At 38.7% G+C, this 17,690-nt stretch overlaps 1 protein-coding gene across 1 annotated transcript in view; it reads left to right on the forward strand.

The window, feature by feature from the left end:
* Positions 1–17,690, forward strand: part of SLC2A13 (solute carrier family 2 member 13) — a 427,584-nt gene that overhangs the window by 307,561 nt on the left and 102,333 nt on the right. The window contains exons 5-6 of the mRNA XM_060165097.1: positions 4,187–4,350; positions 10,640–10,760. Coding sequence (XP_060021080.1) covers positions 4,187–4,350; positions 10,640–10,760 — 285 coding nt within the window. The remainder of the gene's footprint in view (positions 1–4,186; positions 4,351–10,639; positions 10,761–17,690) is intronic.

Raw genomic sequence — 17,690 nt, forward strand, 5'->3', positions numbered from 1 at the left:
ATAACTTTTAGTGTGATCAGTAAAATACATCCTTCACGCTGCATAGTAAGTTATTAGTTTACCACTTTAAAAAAGGAAAACACTTTTTATTAAGATGAATGAGTCCATGTTGGTGTTAATATTTTACATAAGAAGATCATCATTAATTTAAAAAACAGACTTTTGGGGGGCTTGCCTGGTGGCGCAGTGGTTGAGAGTCCATCTACCGATGCAAGGGACACGGGTTCGTGTCCCGGTCCGGGAAGATCCCACATGCCGCGGAGCGACTAGGCCCGTGAGCCATGGCTGCTGAGCCTGCGCGTCCGGAGCCTGTGCTCCGCAACGGAAGAGGCCACAACAGTGAGAGGCCCGCGTACAGCAAAAAAAAAAAAAAAAAAAAAAAAACAGACTTTTTAAAAATCACTACTGAAGGTGGCGGAATAGGAGGACGTGGAGTTCACCTCTCCGCACAAGTACATCAAGAATCCATCTACAAATGGAACAGCTCTCACAGACCACCTGCTGAACACTAGCAGAGGACCTTGGACACCTAAAAGGACCAGTAAAATCTCCGTGCAACCGGGTAGGATGAAAATAAATTTAAAAAGAAAAGAAGAAACGGGACGGAACCTGCACCCCTGGTGGGGAGCTGAAGAGAAGTTGCCGCACCGAGGAAGCCCCCTCACCAGCGGGGAGATCAGCTGGGACAGAAGGGGAGCTTCAGGGGCTCAGAGGAGAACGCAGCAACTGGTCTGTGGCAGGTAGGACAGAGTGAGAGGTACACAGATGGTCCCTGCCACAGCCCTAAGTGCCTCAGCCTGACAGGTGTCCGCTGTGGTGCACGGGGCTTGGGTGCTGGAACGTGGGGTTTGGAGAGTAGACCCTGGGAGTGGACAGCTGTTAGCTGAGAAGAGACAGCCTGAGGGGACGGGAGTGAGGAGCTCCACAACTGGGAATGTTCACGGAAGGAGCCTGGGCTGCCATAGAGGCAGGGCGCCGTTGTTGAGTGGCACGCAAGGGGCGGGGCCGCCATTGCAGCCGCCTTCCCTACGTGCAGGCCCCAGCCTCCGCAGGCGCTAGGAGGGGCTCCCGCCTGTCTCCGCCTCCGCCCCCGCCTGCCTGGGTGGGCGCCAGTTCTCCTGGGTAGCCTTGGGAGCAGACTCTGGTGAGAGGCCCACACACAGGGGTGGGGCTGAAACCACAGCTAAGCCCCAGGGGCCATGCATCTAATGAAGAGCTGAAATCTCTTCTTGTGGCTGCGGGAACCACGGATTTACAGCCCCGCTGCCGGCTTTGTAAACTCAGCACCTGTAGAACATCCGAATGGAAGAGCGCTACTGCAGCTGAGACAGGTCTAGCTGTGGCAGCTGTGGACTTTGTGGGCACGTACAGGTGGTTGGGCCAGGCCAGAGTCTGAGGTGCCTCCATAGCTCCTATAGCGGGTCCAGGTACACGATTACTGGAGTCCTGGGACCTGACTTCGGTGGATCTGCGCTGGAGGCCTAGTGAAAACAATGCCTTAGAGACACCAGGGCCAATTGCCAGCATAAAGATGGGGCTGAGACCATTTCCAACAAAAGTGTAATTTGTGAGCCCGCACAACGGGTGAAAAGTGACACAGCAGAGTACACTTACAGGTGAACAGCTCCAGAAGAGGAAAACTCAGAGGCTTCTCTCCCAGTGGAAGTACTCCAGTCCTGCCTACCTCATACCACAGCTCAGAAACAGATCTGGGGCCCTCTACTGCAACATCTAGGGAGCAGGCCCTGCCCCTGACAGGACAGTGACAACCACAGAGCAAAGGGGAGGCCCCGCTCAATATCCAGTGCAAGCTCTGGTCACCACAACAACAGTCACACCTCCTATCAAGGGGATAACAGCCAGCATGCACTGAGGCGAGAGGTAGCAGACATCCATACTAAAAACAGCACTCGCACCAAAAAATATTAAACCCACAGCCTACACAGGGATGTTCCCACATAAAAATAGCCCTCCACGACAGTCTGAGGGTCAGGCATCAGGAGGAAGAACCCACAGAGCATTTGGCTTTAAAGGCCAGCAGGGCCTGGGTGCAGGAGCTCCACACTCAGGGAGAAACAGAGACTCCACTCTCAGAGGGTGCACAAAGGTCTCAGGTGCACTGGGACCCAGCACAAAGCAATACCTCCATAGGAACCGGGGCTACACCTAACTAGGGGTCTTGAAGGGTATCCCGAGGAGGCAGGGGTCAGCTGTAGCTCACTGTGGGGGCAAGGACACTGGTGGCAGAGGCCGCAGGAAACACTGATCTGCACGAGCTCTCCTGGAGGTCCCCATTTCAGCACCAAGATGCAGCCCCATCCAACAGCCTACAGGCTCCAGAGCTGGAACACCTCAGGCCAGACAAATCAGCAAGACAGGAACATAGCTCCACCCATTAGCAGACAGGCTGCCTAAAGTCATACTGAGCTCATAGCTACCTCAAAATGCACCCCTTGACACAGCCCTGCCTAGCATATCCAGCAATCCCATTCTTGAGCATATATCCAGAAGAAATTATAATTCAAAAAGATACATGCAGCCCTATATTCAGTGCAGCACTATTTACAATAGCCAAGATATGGAAACAACCTAAATGTCCGTCAAGAGAGGAATGGATAAAGAAGATGTGGTACGTATATACAATGTAATATTACTCAGCCATAAAAAAAGAACGAAGTAATGCCATTTGCAGCAACATGGATGGACCTAGAATTGTTATACTGAGTCAGACAAACACAAATATCATATGATATCGCTTATATGTAGAATCTTAAAAAAATGGTACAAATGAACTTATTTACAAAACAGAAATAGAGTCACAAATGTAGAAAACAAACTATGGTTACCAGTGGAGAAAGAGGGGGAAGGGATAAATTGGGAGATTGGGATTGACATATACACACTACTGTATGTAAAATAGATAACTAATAAGGACCTACTGTATAGCACAGGGAACTCAATACTCTGTAATGACCTATATGGGAAAAGAATCTAAAAAAGAATGGATATATTTATATGTATAACTGATTCATCTTGTTAAACTAACACAACATTGTAAATCAACTACACTCCAGTAAAAATTTTAAAAAATAAAATAAGAATTTAAAAAATAGTAGACAGTAGCCATTGATGAATCAATGAGACTTAAATGTATTCAAACAAATTTTATTTTTGAAATATTATGAAAAAGTTGACTAATATCCAGAAACTGTAGATTGTAACTATGGAAATATCCAGCTTGATTGAATACATTGCTCAGATGCCAACTGTTGGATTTGGGTAAAGCTAACTTGTTTTGGAATGGCTTAAAAGCTAGGCAAAGCCATGGTTCAGAATGTATCTTCAGGATTTTAATTTTGTCACATTTCATAGATGATTTGCCAGGAGTATTTTGCTTCCTTTGTTTTAAGGGCCGCTTTAAAGTAATCTTCTGATACAGCTACTGATGTTTCCCCCGGAAAAGAAATGTCCTATGAGAAACCTGTCACTTTAAACGTACCAGACATATCTCCCATTGTGTGTCAACAAGTTGGCATTATGATTTTTTAGAGCCACTTTCCAGTGTATTCATTTGGAACAAAATGAGTCTATAGAACCTAACTAGGCACATTGTGCTGGAGGCTTACCAAAGAGTATACCTTTCTAGGAACCACAAAGGCATTCTTTGTGTACATCATGTAAGTTTCTTATCTCCTTACCAAATGCCAGATAAACTGATATATTCTTACTCCTTGTGTCTTTGAAGTTCTTGTACCAGATTTTTGCCATTATATCACATTTTCTTTAGTATATGTAGCAGTTCTCTTTATTCTTTTAAGTACATAAATTTACAGCGTATGGTAACTTCTGATTCATTCCATGGATTTGGAGCTTTATCCTTGGTAGTTTTAGTGAAACTACCAGCTATCAACTGTCCCTAGGTGTGGGGTACATTCAACTTTTAAAGGCTTCAGCCCTCTATTCACTTGCTTGAGTATTTCTTCTTACTGATACAAAGTTAAAAATGGATTCATCTGACCCCAGTCTGTATATTGTGATCCTTTAAATAGTTTGCATTGATTCCCATCTTAACTTGGTGTTATTAATAGTTATTCCTGGTCTGTTTTAGTCGGGTAGATATTTTTCTATATGAATAACTGTGTTTCTTTGAATAACTAACAACAATTGTTTTATTCTTGCCTCCCAGGTACTACAGTGCAACCATTCTGCAGATGTCTGGTGTTGAAGATGACAGACTTGCAATATGGCTGGCTTCAGTTACAGCCTTCACAAATTTCATTTTCACACTTGTGGGTGTCTGGCTTGTTGAGAAAGTGGGTCGCAGAAAGCTTACGTTTGGTAGTTTAGCAGGTAGGTGCCGAAGAATTCAGTTATAAACTTTTCTCTAATGATGACAAGTTAACCTTTTAAAATACAGTACCACTTCTGATATAGTTTTCATAACTAAATAATAGAGTTCCTCTGAAAATTTTTTTAATAAGAACTTATTATGATATATAACTAGAAATTAGAATTGTAATAACAATTTGAACCTACTGAGGGTAGCATTTTGCTGTTATTATTTTGAGTTTTGCTCAAAGGTACAAAATGGAAAAGAAAACTTGGTATTCATAAACTCAGTTTTTAACATAGTTTTTTTAAATTTGGGATAATGTGGAAGTAAATTTGGAGCATTTTTTTTCAAAGTTCTTTCAACAGTGGAACATTAGAACCATATAATTTCTTCACAAAGCAGGGACAGACACTTTTTGTGTTTGAACAAGGCCTAAATCCTCGTGTAAATTCTGGTTGGTTAAGTATGTTTCCTATGATAACTAAATAAGAAAAACCCTTCTCACATTCAAGTATCGTTTGTCTTTAAGTCCCACCCATTCCATTTATTATTTCTCTGTAATGCAAAGGCTGTTTCACTTGCCAAAATGAGACCCATCTCTGTCATTGTCTTCACATGTTTGCATCATATAATTTTCTAATCTTTTTCAAATATACAAGCAGATTCCTACTTATTAATTAGCTGTCCTCTAATAGCTCCTTTATAAGTTTATTTAGAGTAAGAATATATTTTTCTATTAAAATGTAAAGGTTCCAGGCCTGCATTAACTAAATTCTATTTTAACTAAATTATACCTAAAACACTGATGTAGGGCTTCCCTGGTGGCGCAGTGGTTGAGAGTACGCCTGCCGATGCAGGGGACATGGGTTCGTGCCCCGGTCCGGGAAGATCCCACATGCCGCGGAGCGGCTAGGCCCGTGAGCCATGGCCGCTGAGCCTGCGCGTCCGGAGCCTGTGCTCCGCAACGGTAGAGCCCACGACAGTGAGAGGCCCGCGTACCGCAAAAAAGCAAACAAAAAACCACTGATCTAATAGAACTGCTGAAGGCAGTTGTCCCAGATTTTGATGAGAAAATACATTTGGAGTTTCATACTGTTATTAAGAGCACATACTCCCTCTGACCCTTAACTCCAGAAGGAAGAGTGGAATGCTTCCGCCCTCTGTTCTTTCCTTGAGTGGAAGCCTTGAGTTCAATAATGTAAGTTGAACTGCAGTATCAGCACTGAGGAGAAGGCAGGGGGAAGACTGTCTGATTAAAAGGCAAAGGTAATCGCAACAGCCAATGTATATAGGGAAGCGGGAGGGTAAGTGAGGAAAGGTGAGGGACAAGTGAGGGTTAAAAACCACATATTTCTAAACTTGTTCAAGGAACCAAAAGTGTTTAGGCCCAGAAAAAAGACTAAACAGATACCTAATAGATATTCTCACAGATGGTAGCTGTTATGAGGACAGATTTTTTACTTAATATAAGAAAAATATTCCTAATAATCAGAGCTATCCAACAATGAATTGGGCTGCCTCATTAGGATGGTAAACTCTCAACAAAAGGGTAGATGGCCATCAGGCAGTGATGTGCGAGAAACAAATTCCTACAGTGTGTTGAAAGTTGGATTTGCTGATGCCTGAGGTTCAGGTCAACTCTAAGAAGAGGTAATAGTTGCTTTAAAGTTTTTTAAATGGACACACTTTCTTTGACAGGGCATTAGTATACTGCTACCTCAAGAGGCCTATTTTTTAAATAGAATTTCAGGTCTTGAATTTGGGATTTGGGTTTTGAGATTTGGAGAAAAATGCTGATTTTTGAGATGGGGGAAAATGCTTTTTACTAGCAGCCTCTGTCCCTTCATTTGTTGTATTCCAGGATTTTGAGGCATTATAGATATAAAGCCAGACTGTTTGGGTTTGAATTGTGTGATATTGAGCAAGGTTCTATTTTCTCATTTTTAAATCGGGGTTAATTATAGTCCCCACTTCATAGGGTTGTAATGAAGACTAAACACATTTATACATGTATAACATTTCAAGCAGTGCCTGACACAGACAGTAAAATGCCCAAAGCATTTTGCTATCATAGTAGTGTTACTGCCAAAGAGTGATTCTTTGTTGTTTTAACCATAATGTAAAATCAACTTGCGTCAGAATCCAGGAACTTTCCTGAACTTCTCTTGCTGATGTCATGTTTCACCCTTCCACGTAGGTCCTCTGCCCCAAGGATTTCCAGAGCCCACCCCTGACTATTAAAAGAAAGTATTAAGACTTGGGGGAAAGACCAAGAGATTCCAGGGACTGCCTTTATGAGCAACCTGGAGGCACTTTTCTTTCCTGCAGAATTAAGAGGTTGTCATTAAATTTGTAATATTTACAAGAAAGACCAGTTCTGTTAGCAAGCTTTGAAAATATTAAAAGCCACAAAATGTCCTACCTTTAAATTATTCATGGACTATATATTTTGTATTTCTTTGTATAAAGAATTTCTTTGTCTGGGTCTAGCTAAATACAGTTTATTTGTAGTACTTTTTAAAGAATCAGCACAAAAAAAAAATTTTTTAAGAATTTATCTTTTAAATTTTAAAGAAATTAACTTGATATGTTTTTCACTATTTTTCACCTAATAAAATAAATCATAATATATTTGATATTCTACCATTGCTAAGTATTAGAATACTGTTCTATTTAAAATTTCTTAGATTAGCCTAGAATTTTTTAACTTCAAAAGTTTTATTCCCTATTTTGTGTTTTTATTATGGTTTATTTTATTATATTGGGTGAAAAATAGTAAAAAAAAAATCAAAATAACTTTTTCAATAGGAACTTTTTCTTTCAAAATTACTAAAAATAAACTGTATTTAGTTAAACGGGGACAAAGAAACTCTTTATACAAAGAAATGTAAAATATATAGTCCATGAATAGTTTTAAATGTAGGACATTTTGTGGTGTTCTGACTTTTCATATTTTCAAAGCTCCCTAAGAGAGCTGGTCTTTCTGGTAAATATTGCGAATTTAATGACAACCTCTTGATCCTTTTAATAGAGGAAGGCTTATATCTATGTAGTTTTATTGCTTATAAATCAGAAAGCCAGAAACACTGTGTTATTTTCTGCCAGATATTTTGGTAGTGGAATATTTCCTAAAACATTACTCACAGGCTGTCTTCATCAGAGTTGCCAGGGATACTTATTTTAAATTGTGAATTCTTGGGACCCAACCCCAGATCAACTAAATTAGAATCTCTGAAGATGAGGTCTGGAATACGTGCACGTGATACTTACGCACAAAAAGTGTGCTCTGTTAGAGTCTTAGGGAGGGAAATTATTTTTTTCTGAGTATTTACTAATAATCCAAACCCTGTACCAGGTAATTAAGGTAACTTATTTCATCAGATGTTTTTGAGAATGCTATTTATCCAACACACTTCACCTCCTATGGAGAACTTTTTTTTTTTTTAAATTTAATTTTTTTTTTTTTTTTGCGGTACGCGGGCCTCTCACTGTTTTGGCCTCTCCCGTTGCAGAGCACAGGCTCCGGACGCGCAGGCTCAGCGGCCATGGCTCACGGGCCCAGCCGCTCCGCGGCATGTGGGATCGTCCTGGACCGGGGCACAAACCTGCGTCCCCTGCATCAGCAGGCGGACTCTCAACCACTGCGCCACCAGGGAAGCCCTGGAGAACATTTTTATTAGGAAAATGATATCAGAATTCCAAAATATGACAGTATACTTGGTTAAGAGGGACTCTTCTCTTAAAATATAAAGAATGTCCCCAACCTACCCAGTACAGTGGAGAAGATCCTTTCATACAAGGTCTTCCTGTATTGGACTCAAATCTAGGTTGCAATAATGGATCATTGGCAACAACTATAACAACTTTAAATACTAACAAGTGACTGATAAAACATCTGTAATTTTGTTAAATTAAAGGAAATAGATAATTCAAGTAGTCTTAAGCCTTAAAGATATATGAGTATATGAAGGGCGAGGTGATCGTTTTAAAAATTTATTCCATAAATAAAGTCATATAAGACACCATTCCCTTCCCTTAAAGAGTTTATCATCTCATAAGGATTTTTACCCTGTCTGGGTATCACAGTCACCTGTGGAGTCATGTTATCGGATCCCCATTTTCTGGAGACTCTGATTCAGAGGTTGAGGTACATTCTAAAGATTTGCTTTCCAATAGGAAGCCAGGATTGAGAAACACTACTATATGTAATAAAGTAAAGGAATGATACTGACTTTTAAAAGATTTCCATCCCCAATGGGTGAAAATAAAAATAAATTTGTGTTTAAGAAGAATAAACCTTCAACTATTTAGGGATTTTTTATATCCAAAATGTTTTTTTTCCCCAAATTTTGCAAGTTGGTTGGACTTTTTTAGAGATGGATCCAAGAGTATCCATATCCATACTGCAGAACTCTCATCTAGTATATTTGTCCCATACTAACCCCATGACCTCAACTGAATAGTCTTAACATGTTTTGTTGTTTTCTTCAAAAATAGCCAGTATTGCAAAAATCTGTGGCAAAAGATCTGCTCTATGCCAGGCACTATAATTGAACATATATTAGTATGTGTTAGGTACACCATCTAAGAGTTTACAGCTTATCACAGACAAGTTATTTAAGTAGTGTTATGAAAGAAGAGTATCATCTTTCCTTCACATCCAAAAGTATCAACTTCTCCAGGTTGAAACAAATCTTACCTGTCCCATGACAATATTCTGTGGAGGTAATTTGGGAAAATACTTAGGGACCCAGCTTCTTTCATAGACAAAGTAACAGTAAAACTCATGGTTTATTTTGCTTTGTTTGAGGAGAGAGGGATAATTTTTATTTACAGACCTAATATATCTTTTCTCTTTCTAAGAGACAGACTTCTGTTTTGTTTCCCAATTCAGGGCTTGGTAGTTTTTTGAGAAAGTAATACCTCAAACTATTCCTACTTCTGGTTTGAATTTTAAGCCAACCGGGGGAAAATGAACTGTGATTTTAGATTCATGCCTCTTCAAGCCTGGTGTGGTAAAATGGCTTCTGATCTTTTCTTCAAGCCTCCTCCCCCTTTTTCAACTTTTTTCTAGAGTTTTAAAAATATGCTGCTGCTGCTGTTTCTAATGATAATTATAGTACAATAATTAACATTTTTTAGCATTATAAAAATCTTTCAAATGTATTGTGATATTTAAAATTCACTGCAATTCTGCAAGGTGAGTATTCTCACTAAGCCCCAGTTTCAGCAGACAGAATTGAATTTTGGAAAGGTCGTGTGTTTTGTCCAAGATCACTGAGTCAAGAAACAGCAGAGCTAGGACTTAACCACAGTGCTTAACTTGACACACACCCTCTACCTTAAACACAAACCTATTATGTAATCCAATTGCACTTTCACAGTGCATCCCAAAGTTGTTCTTTTGTCCATTTAAAAAATATTTTTGGTCATTCTTAAATTACTTTCCCATTTATCTAATAGAAACTTTACTGCTACATAAATGACCTCCCTGAATTCCATATTATAAACATGTTGCCTCATTCAAATAAATTGTACAAAGGCAGCCATATTTTCTTTCTCCTTTCTTCCCATGACCCTTTTTTTAATCCTCACAATGGCTGGAACAGTAGTCAGAAATTTGAAAACTTTCTTATTTACTATCAGTATTTCTATCAGGGACTCAAAACTGAGCTTTTTAAGTGGTACATATAATCACATTCTGTACCTTAAAATCAAAGACAAATATTCCACTTCCAAGTGCCAACAGGGAAGACAACTGAATATATGTGTTATGTCATTTCTGATGTTTTAAGTCTACAAAATGCCACTCCTTTTTAATGAGAAGTACTCTTTCAACTACTTTTGATATATTTAGTTTGTTACTTTTTAGTTTACTTATTTGGGTCTTAGCCGATTGAATGACATTAGAACAATTTTCTTGGTAATGAAAGGAACACTTGGTGTAAATCTGTTACCTTTCATACTTCTAACATATGAGGCACTCAATAATGTTGGTTACATTAATTGATTTTGAGACAGCAATCCAAGATGGTGTTTGTTTAGAAAGTTATTAACGAACCTACTGCTTGGCTAGCAAATGTATTTGATTTGAATTTTACTCTTGTCATTTCTCACAGTGAATATTCTAGTGAGTTTTTATGACAATATATATGTGTAAGGATCATTTTTTTTTAATACAATGAAGCTAGATCAAGGTATTTTTTTAGAGATATATCTTGCCAAACCCAGTCCACTTTGGAAGAATGTTGTCAGTTCTTCTCTGATATAAAACTTTTTTTCTTCTTTCCTTTTTTTTTTTTTTAGGTACCACCGTAGCACTCATTATTCTTGCTTTGGGATTTCTGCTATCAGCCCAGGTTTCTCCACCCATCACTTTTAATCCAATAGCTCCTTTAGATCAGAACACTTCTTGCACAAGATACAGGTGAGATTTTATAATGGTCCCCTTCCTTAACCTAACTCTGGTAACTTTTTTGTTTTGCTTATAACTTTCCTAAAATAGGAAAGGTGAGTAGGAGCTTGCTAGGTATCCAGACTTAATGGTGGAAAGGAAGAAAATGGGAAAGGTGTTAGGGAGGGACCACCAGGAAGAGAAAGAGAATATACAAAGAGCAACGTGTGCAAATGCATGCTTAAGGAAAAGTGAGTTATTAGACACAATTTTGGTGATGTTTCTCTGGAAGTTGAAAGTGTATATATTGATACAGAATCTAAGCAGGAATACTGTGAAACTATTTTATATCGTATATGACTCGGTGACATCTACATTCTAGATGAAATAAAGAACTTTCATCAGTAATTAAACTTTTCCATGATGTACATGTCTGATACAGTTGTTTATCATCTGGATATGCTAGCAATTAATCTTCACTGTGTTCCACAGGTATCGCCTCATTCACTTAAGCAGAAAATAAGGTTTCCTCTCACTACTAGGTTTCTTGCAGAGCAATAGAAAGTGGAAAGAGCTTGTAGAAGAGAGTGTTTTAATGGTCAGCTGCAGGTTTAAGAGCTCATTAAGTTTAACAGTTTACACCCTATGTGATAGATTGATAGATGGAGAAATGGATGGATGCATACATGGGCTGACAGATGGACTGAAGAATGAGCAAGTGAATTAATTAAAGATTGAATGATTGAACAGATCAATTAATAAATTTGTCAGGAGAGTTTCAAAGTTTTTTACTTCATTTTAGTGGCTGGAAAGGCTAGCGACCCCTTTAAAATATATGGATAAAATAGCTTTAAAAACAAAAAATGACATTCCTTCAGCTACAACTAACCAGACATAAGTCTCAAATTAATGGGTAAATGATTTATTAAGTCAGATACTCCTAGGTGAAATTAAAACATTACATTGATATACTTAATTCCACTTGGAATCACTAGGAGCTTCTCATTGAACAGAATTTATGGTGCCTTCTCATTACAACAATGAGGAAGACATATATTATTATGTTTTTCTGGTTGCTAATTGTGATATCCACTTGCCTTTGGAAATGAATAGTTTATATGTTTATCGCTTTACTGGTTTTTTTTGTTAACAGGCTTTATGTTCTAAAGGAGATTGAAAGGTGTCTTAAAAGAAGTTACCCTTAGCATAGACTATTTCTGGATGTAGTGATCTTTACTTTCTTTGGACATATCACCTCAACTGCTAGAAAGATGATAGACCATTGCTAGAATTCTGCATGCTCTAATTTTGTTTTTCTTGACAGATATTTTAAGTTAAATGTTTTTTAACACAGTTACCTCTAACAAATTATTAAAAAATACTATTGTTTGAGCAACTTAGAATACCCTCTAGATCTGATGTCTGATTTAGATGCAGCAATTTAGATTCAGAATAAGATTGACTGATACACTATCAGGTCAACTAAAGGCAGAAAGTCAGCCAGAGAATATGAAAAGAAATTTTTATGAAGTTCTGATATAGGAAAGGAATAACTAACTTTTTAATGATTTACATAATGAAATAGTTTTCCTGACATCGACTTTTAAAATTTAAATAAAAATATTTATTACCATAGTATAGTTCATTGCACAGCAATTTATGATCATCAGTCTATTAATCCTCCTGATCCATCTAAGTTATTATCATCTACCTACCAATATAGGTAAGTGACAATAAGATACTATCACCTACCAATATAATATAAAGTTGTAGTGGAGTGAGAGAAGTCGTACAACCTAATTTTATTCTTATCACAAAAATGGGCAGCAATTTTTGAAAACAGAACCAAATTTTAGATGTCCTCTGGGAGTCACTGAGTATGCAAAACACTTATGTCTTGTGTGCTTTCTTTCAGAGTAACATATTAGGCTTTGTGAGAATTTGATAACATGTATTTATAGTCTGAGTGATTTTATAAAATATATCTGCAGTCCCCTTACTGATTTTGTTGTTGTTAAAACTGTCTATACACATTTCCCATTTCTTTACAATAAACATGAAACATACAATATACAACATATATGAAAGTTGTTAAGAGAGTAAATCCTGAGTTCTCATCACAAGAAAAAGATTTATTTTATTTCTTTAATATTGTATCTATATGAGATGATGGATGTTCACTAAACTTACTGTGATACTCATTTCATGATGTATATAAGTCAAATCATTATACTGTAAACCTTAAACTATACAATGCTTTATGTCAGTTATATCTCAGTAAGACTGGAAGAAAAATAAAGATTAAAAAGGAGATAAACATGAAAGAGTCATGTTTGCCTGACCTTAGGATGAGTAATGCTCATGCTGTAAGTATAGGTGGTATGTTTTCCTCTTGGAATGATCCTATAGGAAAATTGAACAAAGAAAACAGATTTAAAGGGAGAGATGGTTTAGTATCTATCTTTTTTTTTTAACATCTTTATTGGAGTATAATTGCTTTACAATGGTGTGTTAGTTTCTGCCTTATAACAAAGGAGAGATGGTTTAGTATCTTTTTTTTTTTAATTTTATTTATTTTAATTTTTGGCTGCATTGGGTCTTCGTTGCAGTGCGCGGGCTTTCCCTAGTTGTGTCGATGGGTTTCTCGTTGCAGTGGCTTCTCTTGTGGAGCACGGGCTCTAGGCGCGCAGGCTTCAGGAGTTGTGGTGCATGGGCTCAGTAGCTGTGGCTTGCAGGCCCTAGAGCACAGGCTCAGTAGTTGTAGCGCCCGGGCTTAGTTGCTCTGCAGCATGTGGGATCTTCCTGGACCACGGGCTCGAACCCGTGTCCCCTGCATTGGCAGGCGGATTCTTAACCGCTGCGCCACCAGGGAAGCCCGATCTTTTTTTTTTGTTTAACATCTTTATTGGAGTATAATTGCTTTTCAATGGTGTGTTAGTTTCTGCTTTATAACAAAGTGAATCAGCTATACATACACATATACCCCATATCTCTTCCCTCTTGCGTCTCCCTCCCTCCCAGCCTCCCTATCCCACGCCTCTAGGTGGTCACAAAACACCAAGCTGATCTCCCTGTGCTGTGTGGCTGCTTCCCACTAGCTATCGGTTTTACATTTGGTAGTGTATATATATCCATGCCACTCTCTCACTTTGTCCCAGCTTACCCTTCCCCCTCCCCGTATCTTAAGAACATTGTATACTATTGGTGGGAGTGTAAACTTTTCTCCATTTTGGAAATTAATATACTTTTACCTAATAAAACTTAAATATATAGGCTCCTCTATTCAGCACCTCCACTTGTAGAAATCTGTATTCTACAATGACTAGTATGTAATGCATTCTGACTAGAGTAGAGTAGAAGATTTAAGAAAGTGGATGGTTCAGGAACAATGGTTGTTCTTTATTTTAATTCAATAAATATTGATTGTGTGACATCACCAGGTAGGTTAGAACCAAAAATATTGTAGGTTGGGGCTCACTAATGACTTTGGACCCAAGACATTGACTACCCTAAATAATTTCTAATAAGAACTTACCCTTTTTAGAATTTTTAATTTTTTAATTGATGATACTTTGTTCCAAGTCCTGGTTAGATTTTGTGAACCAAATGTATTAAAGAACACCTTTCAGATCCACTTTCCTGCAGCTAAAACTGTGTACAGTCACAGGGTGCCAACTAAGGCTAGGAGAAATAACTCTAGTGAGGGTATCCTCTGAATCATATATCCATATAAGAACACACATGCATACTCCTAATATGGCCTTAAGCTCCATGCTTTCAAATTACTAATAAACATATTTTCTTATGAGAGCTATCCAAGCTTTGAGGATTCAAACGTTTCCTATGTGACACTTCCCTCGAATCTTTGACTTTTTATTATTTGTAAGTATGATCTCATTATATTCAAACCCTTCAAAGTAAACATATATCTTAAAGTATACAGCTGTAGAATTGCAAGGTACTCTTGTCCTAGGGCTTTCATCACATTGCCACTAATTCATTCATTCATGCATACATTCATTTAAAAAATATTTTGGAGCACTTATTCATAGGATTATAGTAAGGATGAATTAATATATGGAAAGCACCTAAACAGAGCTCAGCACATAATAAGCACTCAATAAATATTATAGACATTGTTATCATCCATAAAACCTATAATAGGAGATGAGATTGTGATGATGGGTAGAAATCTTTCCCATCTTTTGAAGAAGAGGAGTTTTAAGCAGTATTAAGTAGTGTTTTAATTTTAAGCAGTTTTAAGTCATGACTTGACCAGATTTTCTATTCTAAACTTTCTCTCTGGGGCACAGTGAGCACATGTTGATATAGGCAGACTGATTATTAGAATTGTCTATGAGAGAGATTGATAATTGCCTGGACTATGAAGGTGATACTCAAGAGAAATAGGTAGACATATTCTAGATATATCTAAGAGAGAAAAATCAACAAGAATTAAAAATAAGTAATTGATTAACTATGAGCAACCAGGTAGAGTAGATCATGGAAATGAGTTGGGGTAATTGAAGGAGAAATTGACTAAAGGGACTGTGCCTCTGATTCACTGCTCTTTTTGCTATTAATGTTTTTCATTTGAGTCTTACCTGAACCATCTGAGGAGGTACTTAAAGCTACCCGTCCCTCACTCCCACAGATCTGCCTCACCAGGACAGTGGAGAGTAGGTGATTCCAGTACATCTTTCATTAAGAACCACTGCCATACGCTTCAGTATTATTTATTTATTTATTTATTTATTTATGTATTTATTTTATTTACTTTTGGCTATGTTGGGTCTTCGTTGCTGTGCACGGGCATTCTCTACTTGCAGCGAGCGCGGGCTACTCTTTGTTGCAATGCGCGGGCTTCTTTCTCATTGCGGTGGCTTCTCGTTGCAGAACACGGGCTCTAGGCGCACGGGCTTCAGTAGTTGTGGCTTGCGGGCTCTAGAGCACAGGCTCAGTAGTCGTGGCGCACGGGCTTAGTTGCTCCACGGCATGTGGGTTCTTCCTGGACCAGGGCTCAAACCCGTGGCCCCTGCATTGGCAGGTGGATTCTTAACCACTGCACCACCAGGGAAGCCCGCTTCAGTATTTTTTAACTGCGTAACTGCCAGCTTCTTTCTTTCCTTTTTTTTTCTTCTTGAACATTATTAAACCAAGAGTATAAAAATAATCAATGTGGCTCTTTTTCTATAGAGTAATATTTTCATATTTCCCTCTCTAAATGAAGTTTCCAAATATCCAAGTTGACAAACCGTTCCTTCATCTATAGACCTCCCTATGGTGGTGACACTAGTTTTGAGAAACTGTATATGCCTAACTAATTATAATTAGTCTCTTCAAAGTTCATTTACAATAAAAAACAATTTTGCATTCATACACTTTTCTTCTCCTTTTGCCAACCTTGTGTGATTGAGCACATGTCATTGGCATTAGCACTATGAGACTGTTAGATTCAATCATAAAACTCTTATCTGACCTTAGAAATGTGCAGAAACCCTATTACCCCCCCTTTTTTTTCAGTATTTGGCATCCTGCTGACTGATAATGTGTTTGTTTCTAATAATTCTTAGCAACTTGACAATGAATATAGTGTTATACTGTGAATGAGACTTTTACTTTTGTTGAATTTTGTTTTCTAAAACTTATTGATTTCTTTTAAAAATAACATATTTTAATTTTTTTTGGCCTGATGGTACAGGCTAATAGGCCTGAGGTTAATATTAATAAAACTACGGAAGAAAATATGCTATATCTGTTGAATAATATCCACAGACTTAAGGTAAAGATAAACGTAATTAAATTAGTTGAAAGGGAAAATGAGATTTGAAACAAAAAGCCCACATAACCTTATCATGTACCTTTATCTCCAAATAATTGTACATGTCTTTTGCTAGCACTTAAATACCCAGTACCGAATTTGACATCTGGATAGGAGGATGGTGGAAGTTGACCACTTATGGGACATATTCGTTGAGTTCCTCATGACCTTTTTATCTTGATGCCTGGGCTTTTGGCCGAGGACCTGCCAAGCCCCCACAGTGGCAAGATCCCCTACTCAAACCTTATTTTCCACAGTCAAGAAGTGCTTTTCGGGAAGCCTTAAAGACAAAAAAGAAGGCTTTTTATTTTAGGTTTGCAAAGAGTGGGGGAAGAGCATTCCAGGAAGAGGGGACATCATGTATACAAGCCCTAAGCATGAGCAAGAGAACAGCACAAAGATAGACTAGATGGCAGGCCAGTGACAGACCACACTGGGACCCTCATAAACCATGAGAATTTTAGACAGCATCAGAATACTGAGAAGCCTTTAAAGAATGATAAGAATGATTTAATCAGATTTGTGTTCCTAAAAGATCACTCTGGCTGCTTAGGAGAATTGATTAGAGCAGGACAAAGGGCAGTGAAGGGAGATCAGATAAAAGAAATCAGTAGCCTAGGTAAGAAAATAATGCAGCCTCGGGCTTCCCTGGTGGCGCAGTGGTTGAGAGTCCGCCTGCCGATGCAGGGGACAAGGGTTCGTGCCCAGGTCCCACGTGTCGCGGAGCGGCTGGGCCGGTGAGCCATGGCCGCTGAGCCTGCGCGTCCGGAGCCTGTGCTCCGCAACGGGAGAGGCCACAACAGTGAGAGGCCCGCGTACCGCAAAAGAAAAAAAAGGAAAATAATGCAGCCTTGACAGTGGCAGTGGAGACTCAAGAGATATTTTGGAGGGGGCTAACAGGGCTGGGTGATTGGATGAATGACATACAAGAACAGATGCTTTACGTGTGGTTAGGATAGTACTTATGTAACAGGAGTCTGGGGCTCTGAAATCTCACTGTAACTCACTTCTTAGAACACAATTTCAAAGATATAAATCAGGAGAGCCTTTCCCTTGCTTTCCAGTTAAGTACAGCAGTCCCATAATAAGAACAGTATTTCCTGTCACTTATACTTTTATTTCAAATATCATTTTTACTCCCT

This window comes from Lagenorhynchus albirostris, chromosome 11, assembly GCF_949774975.1.
Source record: "Lagenorhynchus albirostris chromosome 11, mLagAlb1.1, whole genome shotgun sequence".
NCBI classification, from domain to species: Eukaryota; Metazoa; Chordata; class Mammalia; order Artiodactyla; family Delphinidae; genus Lagenorhynchus; species Lagenorhynchus albirostris.